Source organism: Gastrolobium bilobum, unplaced genomic scaffold (assembly GCF_033153095.1).
Source record: "Gastrolobium bilobum isolate Gb01-03AN ecotype WA unplaced genomic scaffold, APGP_CSIRO_Gbil_v1 utg130629, whole genome shotgun sequence".
Classification (NCBI taxonomy): Eukaryota; Viridiplantae; Streptophyta; class Magnoliopsida; order Fabales; family Fabaceae; genus Gastrolobium; species Gastrolobium bilobum.
In genome coordinates, this window is record NW_026899829.1 from 80,991 (window position 1) to 99,864 (window position 18,874).

Sequence of the window (18,874 nt, forward strand, 5' to 3'; positions counted from 1 at the left end):
TTACTCCTCAGCAGGAGGGGAGTGGGGCTAGTCGTCATTCTGAGGAGGCTAGTCGCCACACTACTGATCCTACTTATATCCCAAAGCCTTCTGTGGATCCTTCTGTTGTTGCTCAGTCTTCTGGGGTTGCTGGGCAGGTATTTGCTGGTACTGATGAGAAAAGGCTCATTTCTTTTAGAAAACATAAACCGCTAGCATTTCAAGGGTCAAGGGACCCGAAGGTAGTGACTACTTGGCTGATAGGGATGGAGAAAATATTTCAGGTTATGAGGTGTCAGGATCCCCAGAGATTGATGTATTCTGTCTATATGCTTGAGGGGGATGCCCACGAGTGGTGGTACAATGCATCTCGCCCTTTTACTATTCAGGGGGAAGAATTAACTTGGGCATTATTTGAGAGATTGTTTCATGAGGAGTATTTTCCCAGGGATGTTCGGGAAGATAAGCAGGGTGAGTTTGATAAATTGGTACAGGGTACCACGACTGTTGATGCCTATGTGGCGAAATTTAATGAGCTGGTTAAGTTTGCAAACTACGGGGGTATGCTGCCAGCTCCTGAGATTTTATCTTCTAAATTCCAGAGGGGATTAAATGAGAAGATTGCCAAAAGAATGTCTAATACTGCTGTGAGAAATTTTGCTGATCTAGTGACCCAGTGCAATAGGGTTGAAAGTGTTTATAGCAGGTATCCGAAGTCTAGTTTTGCGAGGACATCTGGTCCGTCTAATAATAATAACAGAGGTGGCTACCATCAGAATAATAATAGAGGTAGGGGGTTGCAGGTAAGGCAGCCTCCAGGTAAGTTCAAGAGGGGTGGTGGTCAGAGAAGTGGGTTTAATGACCGAAATTCTAATCCTCGATGTGAGAAGTGTAAGAGGTATCATCAGGGGCCTTGTACTGCAGCTCCGAATTCTTGCTTCAAAAGTGGTAAGGTTGGGCATTTTGCCAAAGATTGTTACAGTAATACGGGGCAGGCTGCGAATCTGCAGTCCTTGCCATCTGCTCCTACCGTTGGACGGGTTTATACTACAAATGTGCAGCAAACAGAGAAGGCACCTAATCTGGTTAAAGGTACAATTTTTATCTCAAATATTGATTTGTTTATTTTATTTGATTCGGGAGCGACACACTCGTTCGTGGCTGAATATGTTGCAAAAAGGGTTGGGGTTAAGAGTATCACGGATGATTCCCCCTATGCGTATTACTACGGCTACAGGAGAGATTAGTGATTCCTCCTTTATTTGTAAAGAGGTCGAGTTTATCTACGAAGGCATACACAATTGATTTGATTATCTTGCCTCTGGCCTCTGTTAATTTGATATTGGGTATGGATTGATTTTCTCAAAACTGCGCCATAATTGATTGCTGTGGAAAGAGGTTGATATTATCTCAGGAGAAGCCCTCGGTAAGTCCGTCTCCCTTTCTGTCTATGTGTCAGACAATTAAAGCCTTAAAGGCTGGTGATCTGGGTTATGTTTTCTTGGGTGGATTGGTGGGTGATAAGGAGATAGAGATTTCTAGTATTCTGGTGGTTAATGAGTTTGTGGATGTATTTCCTGATGAGATACCGAATTTTCCACCTGAGAGAGAGATTGAGTTCTCGATTGAATTGTTTCCTGGTGTGGGGCCTATCTCTTTGGCTCCATACCGGATGTCGCCGCTGGAGTTGGCTGAGTTGAAGAAACATATTGAGGAGCTATCTGCAAAGGATTTTATTAGGCCGAGTGTGTCTCCGTGGGGAGCACCAGTAATATTTGTGAAAAAGAAGGATGGAAGCATGAGGTTGTGTACTGATTACCGGCAGTTGAATAAGGTTACGGTTAAGAACAGGTACCCATTTCCGCGTATTGATGATTTGTTGGATCAATTGAGGGGTGCCTTTGTATTCTCTAAGATTGATCTCCGGTCCGGATACCACCAGATCCGGATTAAGCCGGAGGATGTGCCTAAAATGGCATTTCGTTCTAGATACGGATACTACGAGTATCAGGTGATTCCTTTTGGGCTTACTAATGCCTCGGCGGTGTTCATGGACTATATGAATCATATTTTTAAACCGTATTTGGACCAGTTTGTAATTGTGTTCATTGATGACATTTTAATCTATTCTAAGAGTGAGGAAGAGCATATTGAGCATCTGAGGACTGTGTTGCAGATATTAAAGGATAAAAAGTTGTATGCGAAGCCGTCTAAATGTGAATTCTGGTTATCTAAGGTGCAATTTCTGGGTCATGTGATTTCTGCTAGGGGTGTTGCAGTGGATCCAAATAAAATTGATGCTGTAATTGACTCAGAACGACCGAAGATTGTTACTGAGATCTGGAGCTTTCTGGGTCTTGCTGGGTATTATCGTAGATTTATATAGGGTTTTTCCACAATGGTACTGCCATTGACCCGATTGACACGAAATGATACTCCTTTTGTGTGGACCCAGGAATGTGAAAGATGTTTTCTGGATCTTAAAGAGAAATTGACTACTGCTCCTGTGTTGTCCCTCCTTGATCCGAAAGGTGAGTTTGAATTATACTGTGATGCTTCCAAGAAGGGTTTGGGGTGTGTGTTGATGCAAGAGAGGAGAGTGGTTGCTTATGCTTCTAGACAATTCAAGCCTCATGAAGAGAATTATCCGACACACGACTTGGAGCTTGCTGCTATTATATTTGCCTTAAAAATCTGGAGGCATTTTCTGTATGGGATGAAATTTGTTGTGTTCATTGATCACAAAAGTCTGAAATATTTGTTTGATCAGAAAGAGCTGACTATGAGACAACGGAGGTGGGTGGAATTCTTAAAGGATTATGATTTTGAGTTGAAATACCATCCGGGTAAAGCTAATGTGGTGGCTGATGCCTTGAGTAGGAAGTCTGTCAGCGTGTCCCAGCTGGTGTTGTGGGATAACGAAGTGATTGAACAATTCCATGATTTGAAATTGACAGATGTCTTTGGAGGTAGGATGGATGAATTTGAGTGCTTACGGATTGAAAATGAATTACATGAGAAGATTAAAGAAACGCAAATACGGAACGATAGTATCAAGTATTTGAAAGGGCAGAGAGGGATATCTTTGAATGAACAGGGGTTATTATTGTATCAACGCAGAATTGTTGTGCCTAAGGAGTTAGCATAGGAGGTAATGGTTGAGGCCCATAAGGGTCAGTATGTTGTACACCCAGGTGCCACAAAAATGTACCAAGATCTGAAAACTAAGTTCTGGTGGCCTGGGATGAAGAAGGATGTTGTTGAGTATGTATCAAGGTGCTTAATTTGATAGAAAGTCAAGATAAAACCTCATAAACCTGCTGGTTTACTTCAGCCGTTGGATATACCAGAGTGTAAATGGGAGAGCATCTCTATGGATTTCGTTGTTGGTTTGCCTCAGACTCAGGCAGGTTGTAACACCCTCCCTTGTAGGCCTCCAAGAGAGTTGTTTGCTAAGCGGATTAGAGTTCTTTAATCATATATTAAAGACTGAAAAATGATTTTTACAAGGCCAATTAAAAACTTATAATTGAAATCGGGTTCCTTACAAAAATCAGAGTACGAAAAATTTCTTAACTTACTAAAAATATAAATTTCCTGGCAGACCTTACTGTCTTTAAAAATTCGTATAAAATCCATTTCAACGATTCAAAAGATATTCTTTGTAATCTAGAAACTAGACATCTGAGGCTTTACGTTCATATAAAATAATAGTGATTTGAAGTTCGTTTTCCCCTCGAAACATAACTCGCAAAATAAGGGGTAAAACAGTGACAATATCACAAACGTCCTGGCTGGTAAAATTCATAATAAATCGAGCTTTCAGAATTTCTTTGAAAGGTTTATATAAAATGAAACTAGACACTTGGGGCTACGTGTGCATATAAATTATAGGAAAATCGGAGGTCCGTAGCCCCAGCACGCTAACTTGCAAAGTGCTCGCAAAACAGTTTACACTTAGCTTTCAAAACATCAGAATTCAGTTTTCGTAAAACGTTTCTAAAATCCGTTTCCAAAATACTTGCTGGTCATAAAACCATAATGCAATAATAAAATCATAGTTCACAGCAATATAAGCTTCTCAATTTCATACAGTCATCCATAAAATTAATACAATCACAGTAACATGCCCAACAGTAGAAACCAACAGCAAAGTCCTCATATGCTTTTGCGTCCTCTTGCCATTTTATAAAAATAGCAGCCCCAAATGGGTGAGAGAAATCTCAGTAGTGTGGCAACAGTATTAAACTAAGCACAAAATTATAAACAGTCGCTTCAAACATGAAATCCTTTTCATCATATAACCTTTTCATCATATATCATTTTCATCATATATCATATTGCGTATATAACGCATTCATCACGCTCATAGCACCGTCGTGCACGTGCCATCACAGTGGAAATTCCATGCACGACACCATCATTTGGGGAATTCCACCATGGCCTATGTGGACTGACGCCAACTGTCCCAGTACCCTGATATCAAGGGATGCCTATATGATGCGTGCTCAATCACATGGTCCTATAGGTATAACTATTCTAAGACTCAGGACTAACATGAATTTGGTACATGCATGCCATGCTAAGCTGTCACACACAAACAGACAGGCAAGTGCGGTATGATGTACGGTGCATGCATATATCATCATTTCATAACTTATACTTCTTATTGGATGCCATACTGCCAAGCCACTCTTTCTTTTCATAACAGGAAATTCCATAATCATAACATTTTCATAGGCAGAATAATTTCATCTTTTATGGCAAAATAATCATAAGGCATATGTGAGCAACAATTCACAATTCATACACTAGTCAATAGTCACATCAGGTAATACCGCCTAACACATACCTGTGCGTCCACAATTAAATCAAACAGTACCGAGACAGTCCGCGTTCTTAATGTTTATACGCACCTAAATAAGATACAACGAGTCAGAATTACATGCTATAATTTTTTCTAGACGTTACGAAGCACTTTTATTTCCCTAGGCTCTTAATTCACATACGGTTAGCATGGTCCTTTTCTTAACTAATTCTGACTTCAAATGGTTTCTTTCATTTTCTCATAACAGCGAAAATCCAACATTTACCAAACATACCAATTCGGTTAACATTAAAAAGGTTCATGACATTTTATTTATAAATTCCACTTCCCTATGATTTTTGTGCTTCTAATTACAAGTGAGACAAGTTCAGAATCTGTTTCCCGTTATTACTACCATTTATCAACAAGTTTTCCATTCTCTCAATTTTATTAGGTAACCGGTTTTCCTTGCTCCTAATCTAGCTAAATTTTCTGACTCAAATTAAATTATCAATAAGTTACAGCGAACAGAATCCCAGCCCCCTTGTACAAGCAGGTTCGGTTTAGGCAGAACTATGTGTTCTTAATTTGCTTCATTACACAATCCTTACTACAAGGCTCAAGGGTGCGCTAAAGTGAGCTAATGAGCTTGCTGGAATTTTAATTACAACGCATGCAAGGCTTGATGCTTCACACTAAGGGCTCGTTTGTATTGCCTTTTCAAGAAAGTCCTTTTTTATCACTTCCTTATTTTAAAAGTACTTTCTATAAAAGTTACAGCTATTTAGATTTTTAAAAAATATTCGATTTTTGAAAAAAATATTTGGCTTTTGACTTCTGCTTTTTTTAAAAGCTAAAATTTTTAGCTTCCGAAAAAAGTAGATTTTTGACTTTTTTTATGACTTTTGCTTTTTTTAGAAGCAGATATCCAAACAGATTTTTTTCAAGAAGTGCTTTTTTTTCTTAAAAAAAGCAGCTTTTGAAGAAAAAAAAAAGCTCATCCAAACGGGCTCTAATTCACTAAACAATCTAACACTGTTAAAAGGGGAGTCATTTCCACACTCCAAGGCCAATCTCTTAAGCTAGTCCGCACCAAGGTTCCAACACAACATAAAAGTGAATCGAACGGAAACATATAACCTCTTAAACTACACATAAAATCGAACAGAAAGGTGAAGGTATAACAGAACAGAATTTTATCTTTTCAATATGCATGCCATGACCAAAACAGTGAGGGAAAGGAAGGAGAGTTCGAGGTTGTTTACCTACTCGTATGCACACCGTTAGCCCCCTATGAACAAAGCACAACCTTACACCTTTTTGATGCCTCAAGAGAACGATTCCAGCGGCATGCAAGGGGAACCAGCTCGCACACAGCTGAGACAAACGCATGCAGTGAGGATTCAGACCGATTTGATCTAAGCAAGGGAGAAAGGATAGTGAACGAAGTTTTCCTCACCTCCCAAGGTTGTTATTCGGCTGGACCGGTGGAACAGAAGATGATTGTGAATTCATGACTGACTCCGCATGCAAGGTGAAGTTTTCATCAGTGGAAAGGAACAAAGAACAACCGAAGATGCTTCACCTCTCACATGTCTTTGACCGACAGGTGAAGAAGGAAATTGGGAGCTGTATGGTGGTCCTTTCTTTGGTTCAACTCACGGTCTTTGGAGGGGAAAAGAAGGAAGAGCATGGGGACTTTCATTTCTTCCTCTTGATGGTCCACGGCTAGAGAAGGAAGGAGGGTGAGATTCAAGATAAAACTCTGCATGTAGTAGAATCTCCAACAGGGCGAAGATGATAGGGAGGAATAAGGAAATAATACAATGATACAGCCTCTTGTTTGAGCACACAGCCGAACCGTGAATCAGAGGAAGGACATGCCTTATTATTTTATTTTATTTTCATTTTCATAGAATGTGATCATCTTGTATTGTCCTTCACACGACGCTGATGGAGGAGAAATGATGGAGTTAGGGGCTGTTTGACATACTAGAACAAGTCAGATTTTTAATTGGTTTTTTTTCCCTACACATCCGCACAACAAAAGAGGGAAGAGGTGGGATTTTCGTCCAATGGGGTTTCATGCAGGCTGATAGCGTTTCTTTTCATTGGGCATAGCTTACAAAGCTGACTTGCTTTGGTCTAAGGAGGAGCTCAATCAGGATTTTGTTCTCACCCTATGCGTACAACAGGAGGGAAGTGGTGAGGGAGTGTGGTGTGCTTCACTAACCAATGAGATTACATGCATGTAGGTTGGACCATTAGAGACCACACATTCAGATTTCTAAGATAACTAAAGGATGATTTTAAAAGAGACTTAGGGCTGATCATAAAACCCCCTCCCCACCAAGGACTTGGGTCGTGGCCCTTAAAGAATTTAAACCCAATAATTTGCCTAAGCCGTATTAATTCATGAAGTATAAGTTGTGACTAGAATTTTTTATAAGAGATGCTTAAGAGTAATCCTATCCTATACACGCTTAGAATTTCAATTCATGGTATACATACACATCTATCATGGCATTTTAAATAAACTCCTAAGGATCACCCATCTTATGTACTAGAATTTAAGTTTCGAAAATACACAAGGTTATTCCTAATAATTTCCATTAGAGTAATTTTCCTAATTAAATTAATTCCACTCTAACATAAATTTAATTCAAGCATGTTTCACATTCTAGATTATCATTTATATAGGCTTCTAATTATGCGAGATGTTACACTCTCCCCACCAAGTTTTGAAGTTTGTCCCCAAACTTCGCCTTACCATCCTAAAATTTGTCTAAGTCTAGCACTTAACACCATGATAACATACTCTCACACATACTTCCTGTAACAGCCCGTTACGTACCGGTATTGTTAACATTAATTATGATATAAAGCGCAGTTACAATCACAGCAATTCATTTATAAAAATACGAATAAACTTTTTCCGATTATTACGCAATCATTTAAAACAATAAAATGCATAATAATTAAAAGCTGTGACTATAACTGTTAACTCTTGCGGAATATTTATTTTATCTATTTTTACATCACAATATACTTATTATAAGTTACTAAGGGGTTCCCATAAACCCACTTAGCCAATTACCAAACTTTACGTTTTTACCTATTCGAGCATGGTTCACTCCTAAATTTTCTGCGAACACACCGCTCACGACCGTACCTCCTTCTCAGGTTTTATCTTCGTCTTACTTAATTCCCTTTTCAACAAGCTATCACACGCTCAATTCGGAGCTCATTTGCTCCGGTTATCGCCGTTTGAAGTTGGATAAGCGAAATAGCCAACCAACCCCAAAACAGCTCTAAACCTCTCTCACTCCAGGAATTACTGCACTAAATCCACTCATTAAATTGCTCTCAAATTTTTACACCATAAACTAGACACCTAAATCTTCGATTTGATATATCATACACTTAATTTGACTGAGAAACGAAGCGGAAATTAATTTCCCAAAACTGGACCAGAACTGCCACATGTGCAGTGGGCACAAGAGCAGTCTACGTTCCTCCACTTTTTCCAGGTCGAAGGCCAACCCAGATTTTTCTTAAATTTTTACACAAGGTAGAGGACATCTCAGCCTTCAAAATGGCGTATGGTACGTCCCTATTGGACCCCTATGGAGGGAGATATGCCCTCCTGAAGTTCGCCTAAAATCTGCCAATTCTACAGAAAATTCGCCAGAGTTTCCTTTGTATTTCCAATAATCCCAAATTTGTACAAGATCATTTAAGCCTCAAATGTACCTAATAATCACATAATACTACAGTAATAATCCAATGGGTGGCACACACAAGGACCAACAACGCCTTGGGGCACTTACAACCCAATCCAGTTTATAGTTATTAGACATATAGCTCATCTTAATTGTTCTTAATTAGTTGCAATGACTAACACCATTTTTATGCACATTATCATCATACATATAATCATAACCTACAATAGGCCTAACGCCCTTCCATCATAAATAGACATGCATCAAGATACGATTACAATATTGCTTTACAACTTACAACTCCAAATGAAACTTAATTACAATCTTCCAATATTACAACATAAATACAAATGGTAAAAAAAACTACATGGCATGACCACTAGACTTAGGCAAAATGACATGAACAAGATGCTAATGAAGCTCCTACTAAGTACAAATGAGATGTTCATGCCCTAAGTCTAGCCTAGGCCACATGGGCAACAAAATGCAAAAGGCTAAAACTCAACTAAATCACTCTGCGGGCCTCTTGCCCGCTGCTCCCGCTCCACTGCTACCTCCTGAAATAAATGCCCCGAGACAGGGTGAGATATACGAATATATCTCAGTAACCCAGAGGTTCTGGAGAAAACTCCGGCCAATGGTTCACTTCGATGCATATGAATAGAATACAACAACCAATTTTTAAAAACGGGATATAGCAAGGGTTTTAGAGAAATGGGGAATATAGAGATACAAACTACGACGATACGGGATGGTAGCTACCAATACCACGCACGCCCTGGGCATATATAAGCCTATGGGTATCATCCAAGGTGCGTTCCAAAAACCACAACCATGATTCCCCAACCATCCAAAACGCCAAAGACATTCCTAGTGTACTCCTACCCGGATCACACATTATGACCCAAGGTCAACTAGAACTCCCTCTCGGAGACCTATCCAGTGGAAGTCCGAAATTGCCCGAAGGCTAAGAAAAATGTCTACTAGCCAGAGACTCGGTACATAACTACCCATTGTAATAATGCATGCATGCTCATGTGTTCTACACTACTCATACACACTTCCTACCGTTGCCATCAACTGGCAAGGTGGAACAGAAAAGGGGAACAAGCCCCAGTACCAAGAGGTTACCTTAAATATTAGTCCACTAAGCTCTGCAGCAGCTTACTCCACAGCCTGGTACACAACGGAATGCCTACACGGAGGACATTTCCTATCACTTAGAAATTCAAACAACACATGAAATTTCACAATTATACATGTGTTAACCAATTCACTTACCTCAATCCACTTGGTCCAGGACCAAGGGAAATCCACTGGTTCACTGTTCCGGGTTTAAATCCACGTACAGCAACCTATACAACCATGTATAGCCGTCAGTTTATGTCAAATTACGACAAAATGTGAAAAACACCAAAATCCCCTTCACCCACTAAATGGTTCGGCCCTTGTAGTGTTAATTTAGGATTTATTTTTCTAAATTTTCTTTCTCATTTTATTACGCTTCCTTAGGTTGCTTAGAGGCTAGTTCAATCGTCGTTTTTCTGTTTTACGACATTTACGCATCGTTTTGCGAAATATTTCACTCTAGGTTCATTATGCCAACTAAACCACTTATTATTTTTTTCTTTGATTCTTCCACTTGCCAATCACCACACAACCCATCTAATTACCTTTTTAACACATAATTCATCACTCAAACAATTTCCAACAACATCAATTCCTAATTTTCCTTTAAAGGCCAAGTTGCAACCTAGGGCAATTCTAGGATTTCCATTCACTTTTAATCCCTCCACACCTCACACAACCACATTATATCATCATATAATCATACCACAATTCATCAAACAATGCCTCAACACAAAATTCCAAAGTCCCAAAATCATGACCCCAAATCCACTAAGTTAAAAATCATCACTTTTCACTTAAAATTTTCATTGCATTTCTAGCATTAATACATCATTCTAAGGCATTATCATCTAACAGACATTTTCCATTTGAGCTCTCTAACACAACACATCATAAAATCCCTCTTTAGGGTTCATAAACACAATTCAAAAATCAACCATTGAAATGTTGAAATAACTCACCCAAATGCAAGGTAAATGACTCCTCCTAGGTATACTCCACCATGTGATCAAAGAAGGATTTTCACAAAAATGAAGGGGGAGGGGGGCTGTGCGCGGCTGAAGAGAGAGAGAGAGGGGACTGGGAGTGATGAAGGAATAGTGTTTTGATGATGTGTTCAAGTGGAATCTAAGTGGGGTGGGTCCCACGCCACCTCACGCGATTTAAAACGCGCTCGAACCATCACTAGACGTCCGTAAATTCAAAACCTATTTAGAAATTATGATTTTTAACATTAACTAAACTCCTTTAATTACACTTGATCAGATGAATTCAGAGTCCTCCATTCGTTAGGAAAAAACACTGTTTTAAGCTATTGCGCGCGCTGTTGGCACGCTTCCCCAAAATGACTTACTTTTATCAGATTTTATCAACAATCATATTTCCTAACTCAATAGACCATTTATAACTCTTATTTGAAACTTAGAGCTCAAAACTCAACTGGCACATTTTACGGTGCAATCGTACCGCGATATTTTTACCCGCGAAAAACACTATTCACTGATTTTTCTGAAACTTGCCTATCCACTCAATTTTTCGTTCTGAATCCATTTCCAGGGTTGTTTTTAACATCTGAGACCTTCTACTCAATTTTTATCTTCCTAGGGTTGCGTGTTGGCTAATTACCGTTTTGCCCTTTCTTTGTATTTTGGCCTAATCTTTTGGATTTTCCCTGAATCTTCACTTAATTACACACTTAATGGTTTAAACACTTAATTTAAAATTGTGAGGTGTTATACTCACCCAACTTTTAGAATTTTGTCCGCAAAATTAAATCATACCTGTCCGCTAACTCAGGATATAGCCGGAGAATCTCATCCTCCCGCTCCCAAGTAGCCTCCTCAGGCGTACGTCCTTCCCATTGCACTTTTAGCATTGGAATCACTTTGCTTCTAAGCTTCTTTTCACTGCGGTCAAGGACCTCACTAGGACCTATAGGAACCTTTAGATTCTCTCTAATTTCAATATCGTCCGGTATCACCACATGTGATTCATCCGAAATATAACGCCGCAGCTACGATACATGGAAAACATCGTGCAGATTTGACAACTGTGGGGGCAAGGCAAGCTGATAGGCCACTGGTCCTACTCTTTTCATTATCTGATACGGCCCAATAAAACGAGGACTCAGCTTCCTTACTCCCAATGCACGTCCAACACCGGTAACTGGAGATAACCGCACAAACACATGATCACCTTCTTCAAATTCCAGCGGTCTGTGTCTATTATCATAGTAACTTTTCTGCCGATTCTGTGCCTGTTTAAGTTTTTCTCTGATCATTTCAATATGTGTTGTAGTTTCTTGCACAAAATCCGGCCCAAACCTCTCTTTATCGCCTACCTCTATCCAACAAGTAGGAGTACGACATCTACGCCCATACAATGCCTCATACGGTGCCATGCCCAGACTGGAGTGAAAACTGTTATTATAAGAGAATTCCACCAGTGATAAATATATGTCCTAAGCAGTGCCCTGCTCCAGTGTGCAAGCTCTCAACATATCCTCGAGTGTCTGTATGGTCCTCTCAGTCTGACCATCAGTCTGCGGGTGATACGCAGTGCTCAGCCGAAGCTGAGTGCCAAAAGCCTGCTGCAAGGCTCCCCAAAAATGAGAAGTAAACTTCGGATCCCGGTTACTCACAATGCTAACCGGTATTCCGTGGAGCCTTACAATTTCTTTCACATATAACTTTTCCAATTTCTCAGTAGAAAAGTCCACTCGCACTGGAAGAAAATGCGCAGACTTCGTAAGTCTGTCCACTATAACCCAAATTGAATCATGACCAGCCTGAGTCCGAGGCAAACCAACAACAAAATCCATAGAGATGCTCTCCTATTTCCACTCTGGTATATCTAACGGCTGAAGTAACCCTGCCGGTTTCTGATGTTCTATTTTAACCTTCTGACAAATCAAGCACTTTGACACATATTCAACCACATCCTTCTTCATCCCAGGCCACCAGAACTTAGTTTTCAGATCTTGATACATTTTTGTGGCACCCGGGTGGACAGCAAACTGACCCTTATGGGCCTCAACCATTACCTCTCCTGCTAACTCCTTGGGCACAACAATTCTGCCCTGGTACAATAACAATCCCTGCTCATTTACAAATATTCCACTCTGCCCTTTCAAATACTTGACACTGTCATTCCGTACCTGTGTTTCTTTAATCCTCTCGTATAATTTATTTTCCACCCGACAGCTCTCATGCAACCCATCTTCAACCCGTGTATTCCAGAATTCATCCACACTCCCAATAAAGACATCCGTCAGCTTCAAGTCACGAAATTGCTCAATTAATTCATTATCCCACAACATCAACTGGGACACGCTGACAGACTTCCTACTCAATGCATCCGCTACCACATTAGCCTTACCCGGATGGTATTTCAACTCAAAATCATAATCTTTTAGAAATTCAACCCACCTCTGCTGTCTCATGTTCAGCTCTTTCTGATCAAACAAATACTTTAGACTCTTGTGATCACTGAACACAGCAAATTTCATCTTATACTGAAAATGCCTCCAAATTTTTAAGGCAAATACTATGGCAGCAAGCTCCAAATCGTGTGTCGGATAATTCTCTTCATGAGGCCTCAACTGCCTCGAAGCATAGGCAACAACTCTCCTTTCTTGCATCAGCACACACCCCAAACCTTTCTTGGAAGCATCACAGTATAATTCAAACTCACCTTCCGGATCGGGGAGGGTCAACACAGGAGCAGTAGTCAATTTCTCTTTAAGGCCCAGAAAGCACCTCTCACATTCCTGAGTCCACACAAAAGGAGTATCCTTTCGTGTCAATCGGGTCAATGGCAGTACCATTGTAGAAAACCCCTCAATAAACCTCCGATAATATCCGGCAAGACCCAGAAAGCTGCGGATTTCAGTAACAGTTTTTGGTCGTTCCCAGTACATAACAACATCAATTTTATTTGGATCAACAGCAACACCCCTCTCAGAAATAACATGCCCCAGAAATTGTATCTCAGATAACCAGAATTCACACTTTGACGGCTTTGCATACAACTTTTTATCCTTTAACACCTGTAACACAGTCCTGAAATACTCACTATGCTCCTCTCTGCTCTTAGAGTAAATCAAGATGTCGTCGATGAACACGATCACAAACTGATCCAAATACGGTTTAAAAATACGATTCATATAGTCCATGAACACTGCCAGGGCATTTGTAAGCCCAAATGGAATCACCTGATACTCGTAGTGTCCATATCTAGAACGAAAGGTCGTTTTAGGCACATCCTCCGGCCTAATCCGAATCTGATGGTATCCGGACCGGAGATCAATCTTTGAAAACACACAAGCACCCCTCAACTGATCCAACAAGTCATCAATACGCGGCAATGGGTACCTGTTCTTAACCGTAACTTTATTCAATTTCCGGTAGTCAGTACACAGTCTCATGCTTCCATCCTTCTTTTTCACAAAGATCACCGGTGCTCCCCACGGAGACACACTCGGCCTAATAAAATCCTTTGCAGACAATTCCTCAATATGTTTCTTCAACTCAGCTAACTCAAGTGGCGCCATCCGGTATGGAGCTAATGAAATAGGCCCCACACCGGGCAACAATTCAATAGATAATTCAATCTCTGTCTCAGGTGGAAATTCTGGTATCTCATCAGGGAATACATCCTCAAACTCATTAACCACCGGAATCGTAGAAATTTCAATCTCCTTACCACCCACCAATCCACCCAAGAAAATATAACCCTGATCCCCATCCTTTAAGGCTTTAACAGCTTGACACATAGACAAAAAGGGAGACGGAGTAACCGAGGGCTTCTCATGAGATAATATCAACCTCTTGCCACAACAATCAATCATCGCACAGTTTTGAGATAACCAATCCATGCCCAATATCAAATTAACAGAGGCCAGGGGCAAGATAATTAAATCAATAGTGTAACCCCTGCCTTCGTAGACAAACCTGACCTCTTTGCAAATGAAGGAGGAATCACTAACCTCTCCTGTAGCCGTAGTAATACGCATAGGGGGAATCATCCCTGATACTTTTAATCCCAACCCCTTAGCCACATATTCCGCCACGAACGAGTGCGTAGCTCCAGAATCAAATAAAACAGATAAATCAATATTAGAAATGAAAATTGTACCTTTTACCAAATTCGGCGCCTTCGCCGTCTGCTGTGCATTAGTAGTATAAACACGCCCAACTGTAGGTGCAGATGGCAAGGTCTGCAGATTCGTAGCCTGCCCAGTATTGCTATGACAATTGTTGGCATAGTGCCCAACCTTTCCACATCTGAACACAAGTAATTTGGGTCACAGTACAAGGCCCTTGATGAAACTTCTTACACTTATCACAACGAGGACTGGAATTCCTGTCACTAAACCCACTTCTCTGACCACCTGCTCTCTTGAACTGTCCCTGGGGCTGCCTTACCTGCAACCCCCTACCTCTGTTGTTATTCTGATGAAAGCCACCCCTGTTATTATTATTACCTGGAGGACCAGATGTCCTCGAAGAACCAGATTTTGGATAGCGATTATAAACACTTTCTACCCGTTTGCACTGGGTCACAAGATCTGCGAAATTCCTCACAGCTATATTAGACATTCTTTTTGCAATTTTCTCATTCAAACCCCTCTGAAACTTGGCAGATAAAAACTTAGGAGTCGGCAGTACACCCCCATAATTAGCAAATTTTACCAGATCATTGAACTTCGCCACATAGGCATCAACTGTCATGGTACCCTGTACCAATTTCTCAAACTCTCCCTGTTTAGCCTCCCGAACATCTCGGGGAAAATATTCTTCATGAAACAGTCTCTCAAACAAGGCCCATGTAATATCTTCCCCTTGAATAATGAAAGGCTGTGATGCAGTATACCACCACTCGTGTGCATCACCCTCGAGCATATAAGCAGAATATGACAACCTTTGCGGGTCCTGATACCCCATAACTTGAAATATTTTATCCATACCTCTCAACCATGTAGTCACTACCTTCGGGTCCCTTGACCCCTGAAATGATGGCGGTTTGTGTTTCCGGAAAGAAAGGAGTCTCTGCTCATCCGTACCAGCATATACCTGTCCAGTAACCCCAGAAGACTGAACAGCAACAGAAGGATCCACAGAAGGCTCTGGGATATAAGTAGGATCAGTAGTGTGGTGACTAGCCTCGCCAGACTGACGACTAGCACCACTCCCCTCCTGCTGAGGAGTAACTGATGGCGTACGGGTAGCAGTCTCCGTAGCCGTGTGTGGAGGAGAATCATCCCTCCTGTTCCGAGCCCGGTCTGCCCTCAATTCAGTCATAAAGGCATGCATCATGTCCTGATTATTTTTCATCAGGGTCTCGGTCATATTTCTATTTGCAGCAGTCTCCTCCTGCAGAGCATTAAGAACTGCAGTAATAGGATCTGGTGCGGCTAGATGACCTGCACCTCTAGCTCCATGGCAACCCCGTGCCCTGCTCATGATATCTGTACATGTAACACAAAGGAATGAGCTGATCAGACCCACACTGAGGAATCACATATACATTAATCATAAATAGTTCACAGATAGCTATGCAACCCAAGATACAGTACTACTTTATCAGAGTTCCCTTACAAAACTGCTCTGATACCATAAAATGTAACAGCCCGTTATGTACCGGTATTGTTAACATTAATTATGATATTAAGCGCAGTTACAATCACATCAATTCATTTATAAAAATACGAATAAACTTTTTCCGATTATTACGCGAGCATTTAAAACAATAAAACGCGTAATAATTAAAAGTTGTGACTATAACTGTTAACTCTTGCGGAATATTTATTTTATCTATTTTTACATCACAATATACTTATTATAAGTTACTAAGGGGTTCCCATAAACCCACTTAGCCAATTATCAAACTTTACGTTTTTACCTATTCGAGCATGGTTCACCCCTAAATTTTCTGCGAACACACCGCTCAAGACCGTACCTCCTTCTCAGGTTATATCTTCGTCTTACTTAATTCCCTTTTCAACAAGATATCACACGCTCAATTCGGAGCTCATTTGCTCCGGTTATCGCCGTTTGAAGTTGGATAAGCGAAATAGCCAACCAACCCCAAAACAGCTCTAAACCTCTCTCACTCCAGGAATTACTGCACTAAATCCACTCATTAAATTGCTCTCAAATTTTTACACCATAAACTAGACACTTCAATCTTCAATTTGATATATCATACGCTTAATTTGACTGAGAAACGAAGCGAAAATTAATTTCCCAAAACTGGACCAGAACTGCCACAAGTGCAGTGGGCACATGAGCAGTCTGCGTTCCTCCACTTTTTCCAGGTCGAAGGCCAACTCAGATTTTTCTTAAATTTTTACACAAGGTAGAGGACATCTCAGCCTTCAAAATGGCGTATGGCACGTCCCTAGTGGACCCCTATGGAGGGAGATATGCCCTCCTGAAGTTCGCCTAAAATCTGCCAATTCTACAGAAAATTCGCCAGAGTTTCCTTTGTATTTCCAATAATCCCAAATTTGTACAAGATCATTTAAGCCTCAAATGTACCTAATAATCACATAATACTACAGTAATAATCCAATGGGTGGCACACACAAGGATCAACAACGCCTTGGGGCACTTACAACCCAATCCAGTTTATAGTTATTAGACATATAGCTCATCTTAATTGTTCTTAATTAGTTGCAATCACTAACACCATTTTCATGCACATTATCACCATACATATAATCATAACCTACAATAGGCCTAAGGCCCTTCCATCTTAAATAGACATGCATCAAGATACGATTACAATATTGCTTTACAACTTACAACTCCAAATGAAACTTAATTACAATCTTCCAATATTACAACATAAATACAAATGGTAAAATAAACTACATGGCATGACCACTAGACTTAGGCAAAATGACATGAACAAGATGCTAATGAAGCTCCTACTAAGTACAAATGAGATGTTCATGCCCTAAGTCTAGCCTAGGTCACATGGCCAACAAAATGCAAAAGGCTAAAACTCCACTGAATCACTCTGCGGGCCTCTTGCCCGCTGCTCCCGCTCCACTGCTACCTCCTGAAATAAATGCCCCGAGCCGGGGTGAGATATACAAATATATCTCAGTAACCCAGAGGTTCTGGAGAAAACTCTGCCCAATGGTTCACTTCGATGCATATGAATAGAATACAACAACCAATTTTTAAAAACGGGATATAGCAAGGGTTTTAGAGAAATGGGGAATATAGAGATACAAACTACGACGATACGGGATGGTAGCTACCAATACCACGCACGCCCTGGGCATATATAAGCCTATGGGTATCATCGAAGGTGCGTTCCAAAAACCACAACCATGATGCCCCAACCATCCAAAACTCCAAAGACATTCCTAGTGTGCTCCTACCCGGATCACACACTATGACCCACGGTCAACTGGAACTCCCTCTCGGAGACCTATCCAATGGAAGTCCGAAATTGCCGGAAGGCTAAGAAAACTGTCTACTGGCCAGAGACTCGGTACATAAGTACCCATTGTAATAATGCATGCATGCTCATGTGTTCTACACTACTCATACACACTTCCTACTGTTGCCATCAACTGGCAAGGTGGAACAGAAAAGGGGAACAAGCCCCAGTACCAAGAGGTTACCTTAAATATTAGTCCACTAAGCTCCGCAGCAGCTTACTCCACAGCCTGGTACACAACGGAATGCCTACACAGAGGACATTTCCTATCACTTAGAAATTCAAACAACACATGAAATTTCACAATTATACATGTGTTAACCAATTCACTTACCTCAATCCACTTGGTCCAGGACCAAGGGCAATCCACTGGTTCACTGTTCGGGGTTTAAATCCACGTACGGCAACCTATACAACCATGTATAGCCGTCAGTTTATGTCAAATTACGACAAAACTTGAAAAACACCAAAATCCCCTTCACCCACTAAATGGTTCGGCCCTTGTAGTGTTAATTTAGGATTTATTTTTCTAACATTTCTTTCTCATTTTATTACGTTTCCTTAGGTTGCTTAGAGGCTAGTTCAATCGTCGTTTTTCCGTTTTACGACATTTACGCATCGTTTTGCGAAATATTTCACTCTAGGTTCTTTATGCCAACTAAACCACTTATTATTTTTTGCATTGATTCTTCCACTTGCCAATCACAACACAACCCATCTAATTACCTTTTTAACACATAATTTATCACTCAAACAATTTCCAACAACATCAATTCCCTAA

The 18,874-nt window shown here is 40.6% G+C and overlaps 1 protein-coding gene across 1 annotated transcript; it reads left to right on the plus strand.

Annotated features, from left to right (window-relative positions):
* Nucleotides 1-293: 293 nt before the first annotated feature.
* LOC133293794 (uncharacterized) lies at nt 294-3,127 on the plus strand. Its single transcript, XM_061492397.1, has 3 exons — nt 294-626; nt 783-1,071; nt 2,937-3,127. The coding sequence occupies exons 1-3, from the start codon at nt 294-296 to the stop codon at nt 3,125-3,127; spliced, it is 813 nt and encodes a 270-aa protein (XP_061348381.1).
* Nucleotides 3,128-18,874: the final 15,747 nt, after the last annotated feature.

Excerpts from the sequence above, each read along its gene's own strand:
- LOC133293794 (XM_061492397.1), top strand. The coding sequence starts at position 294 with ATGTATTCTGTCTATATGCTTGAGGGGGATGCCCACGAGTGGTGGTAC. Across the intron at positions 627-782 it reads AAAGAATGTCTAATACTGCT|GTAAGGCAGCCTCCAGGTAA; the intron begins GTGAGAAATTTT and ends AGGGGGTTGCAG. Across the intron at positions 1,072-2,936 it reads GGCACCTAATCTGGTTAAAG|ATGTCTTTGGAGGTAGGATG; the intron begins GTACAATTTTTA and ends TGAAATTGACAG.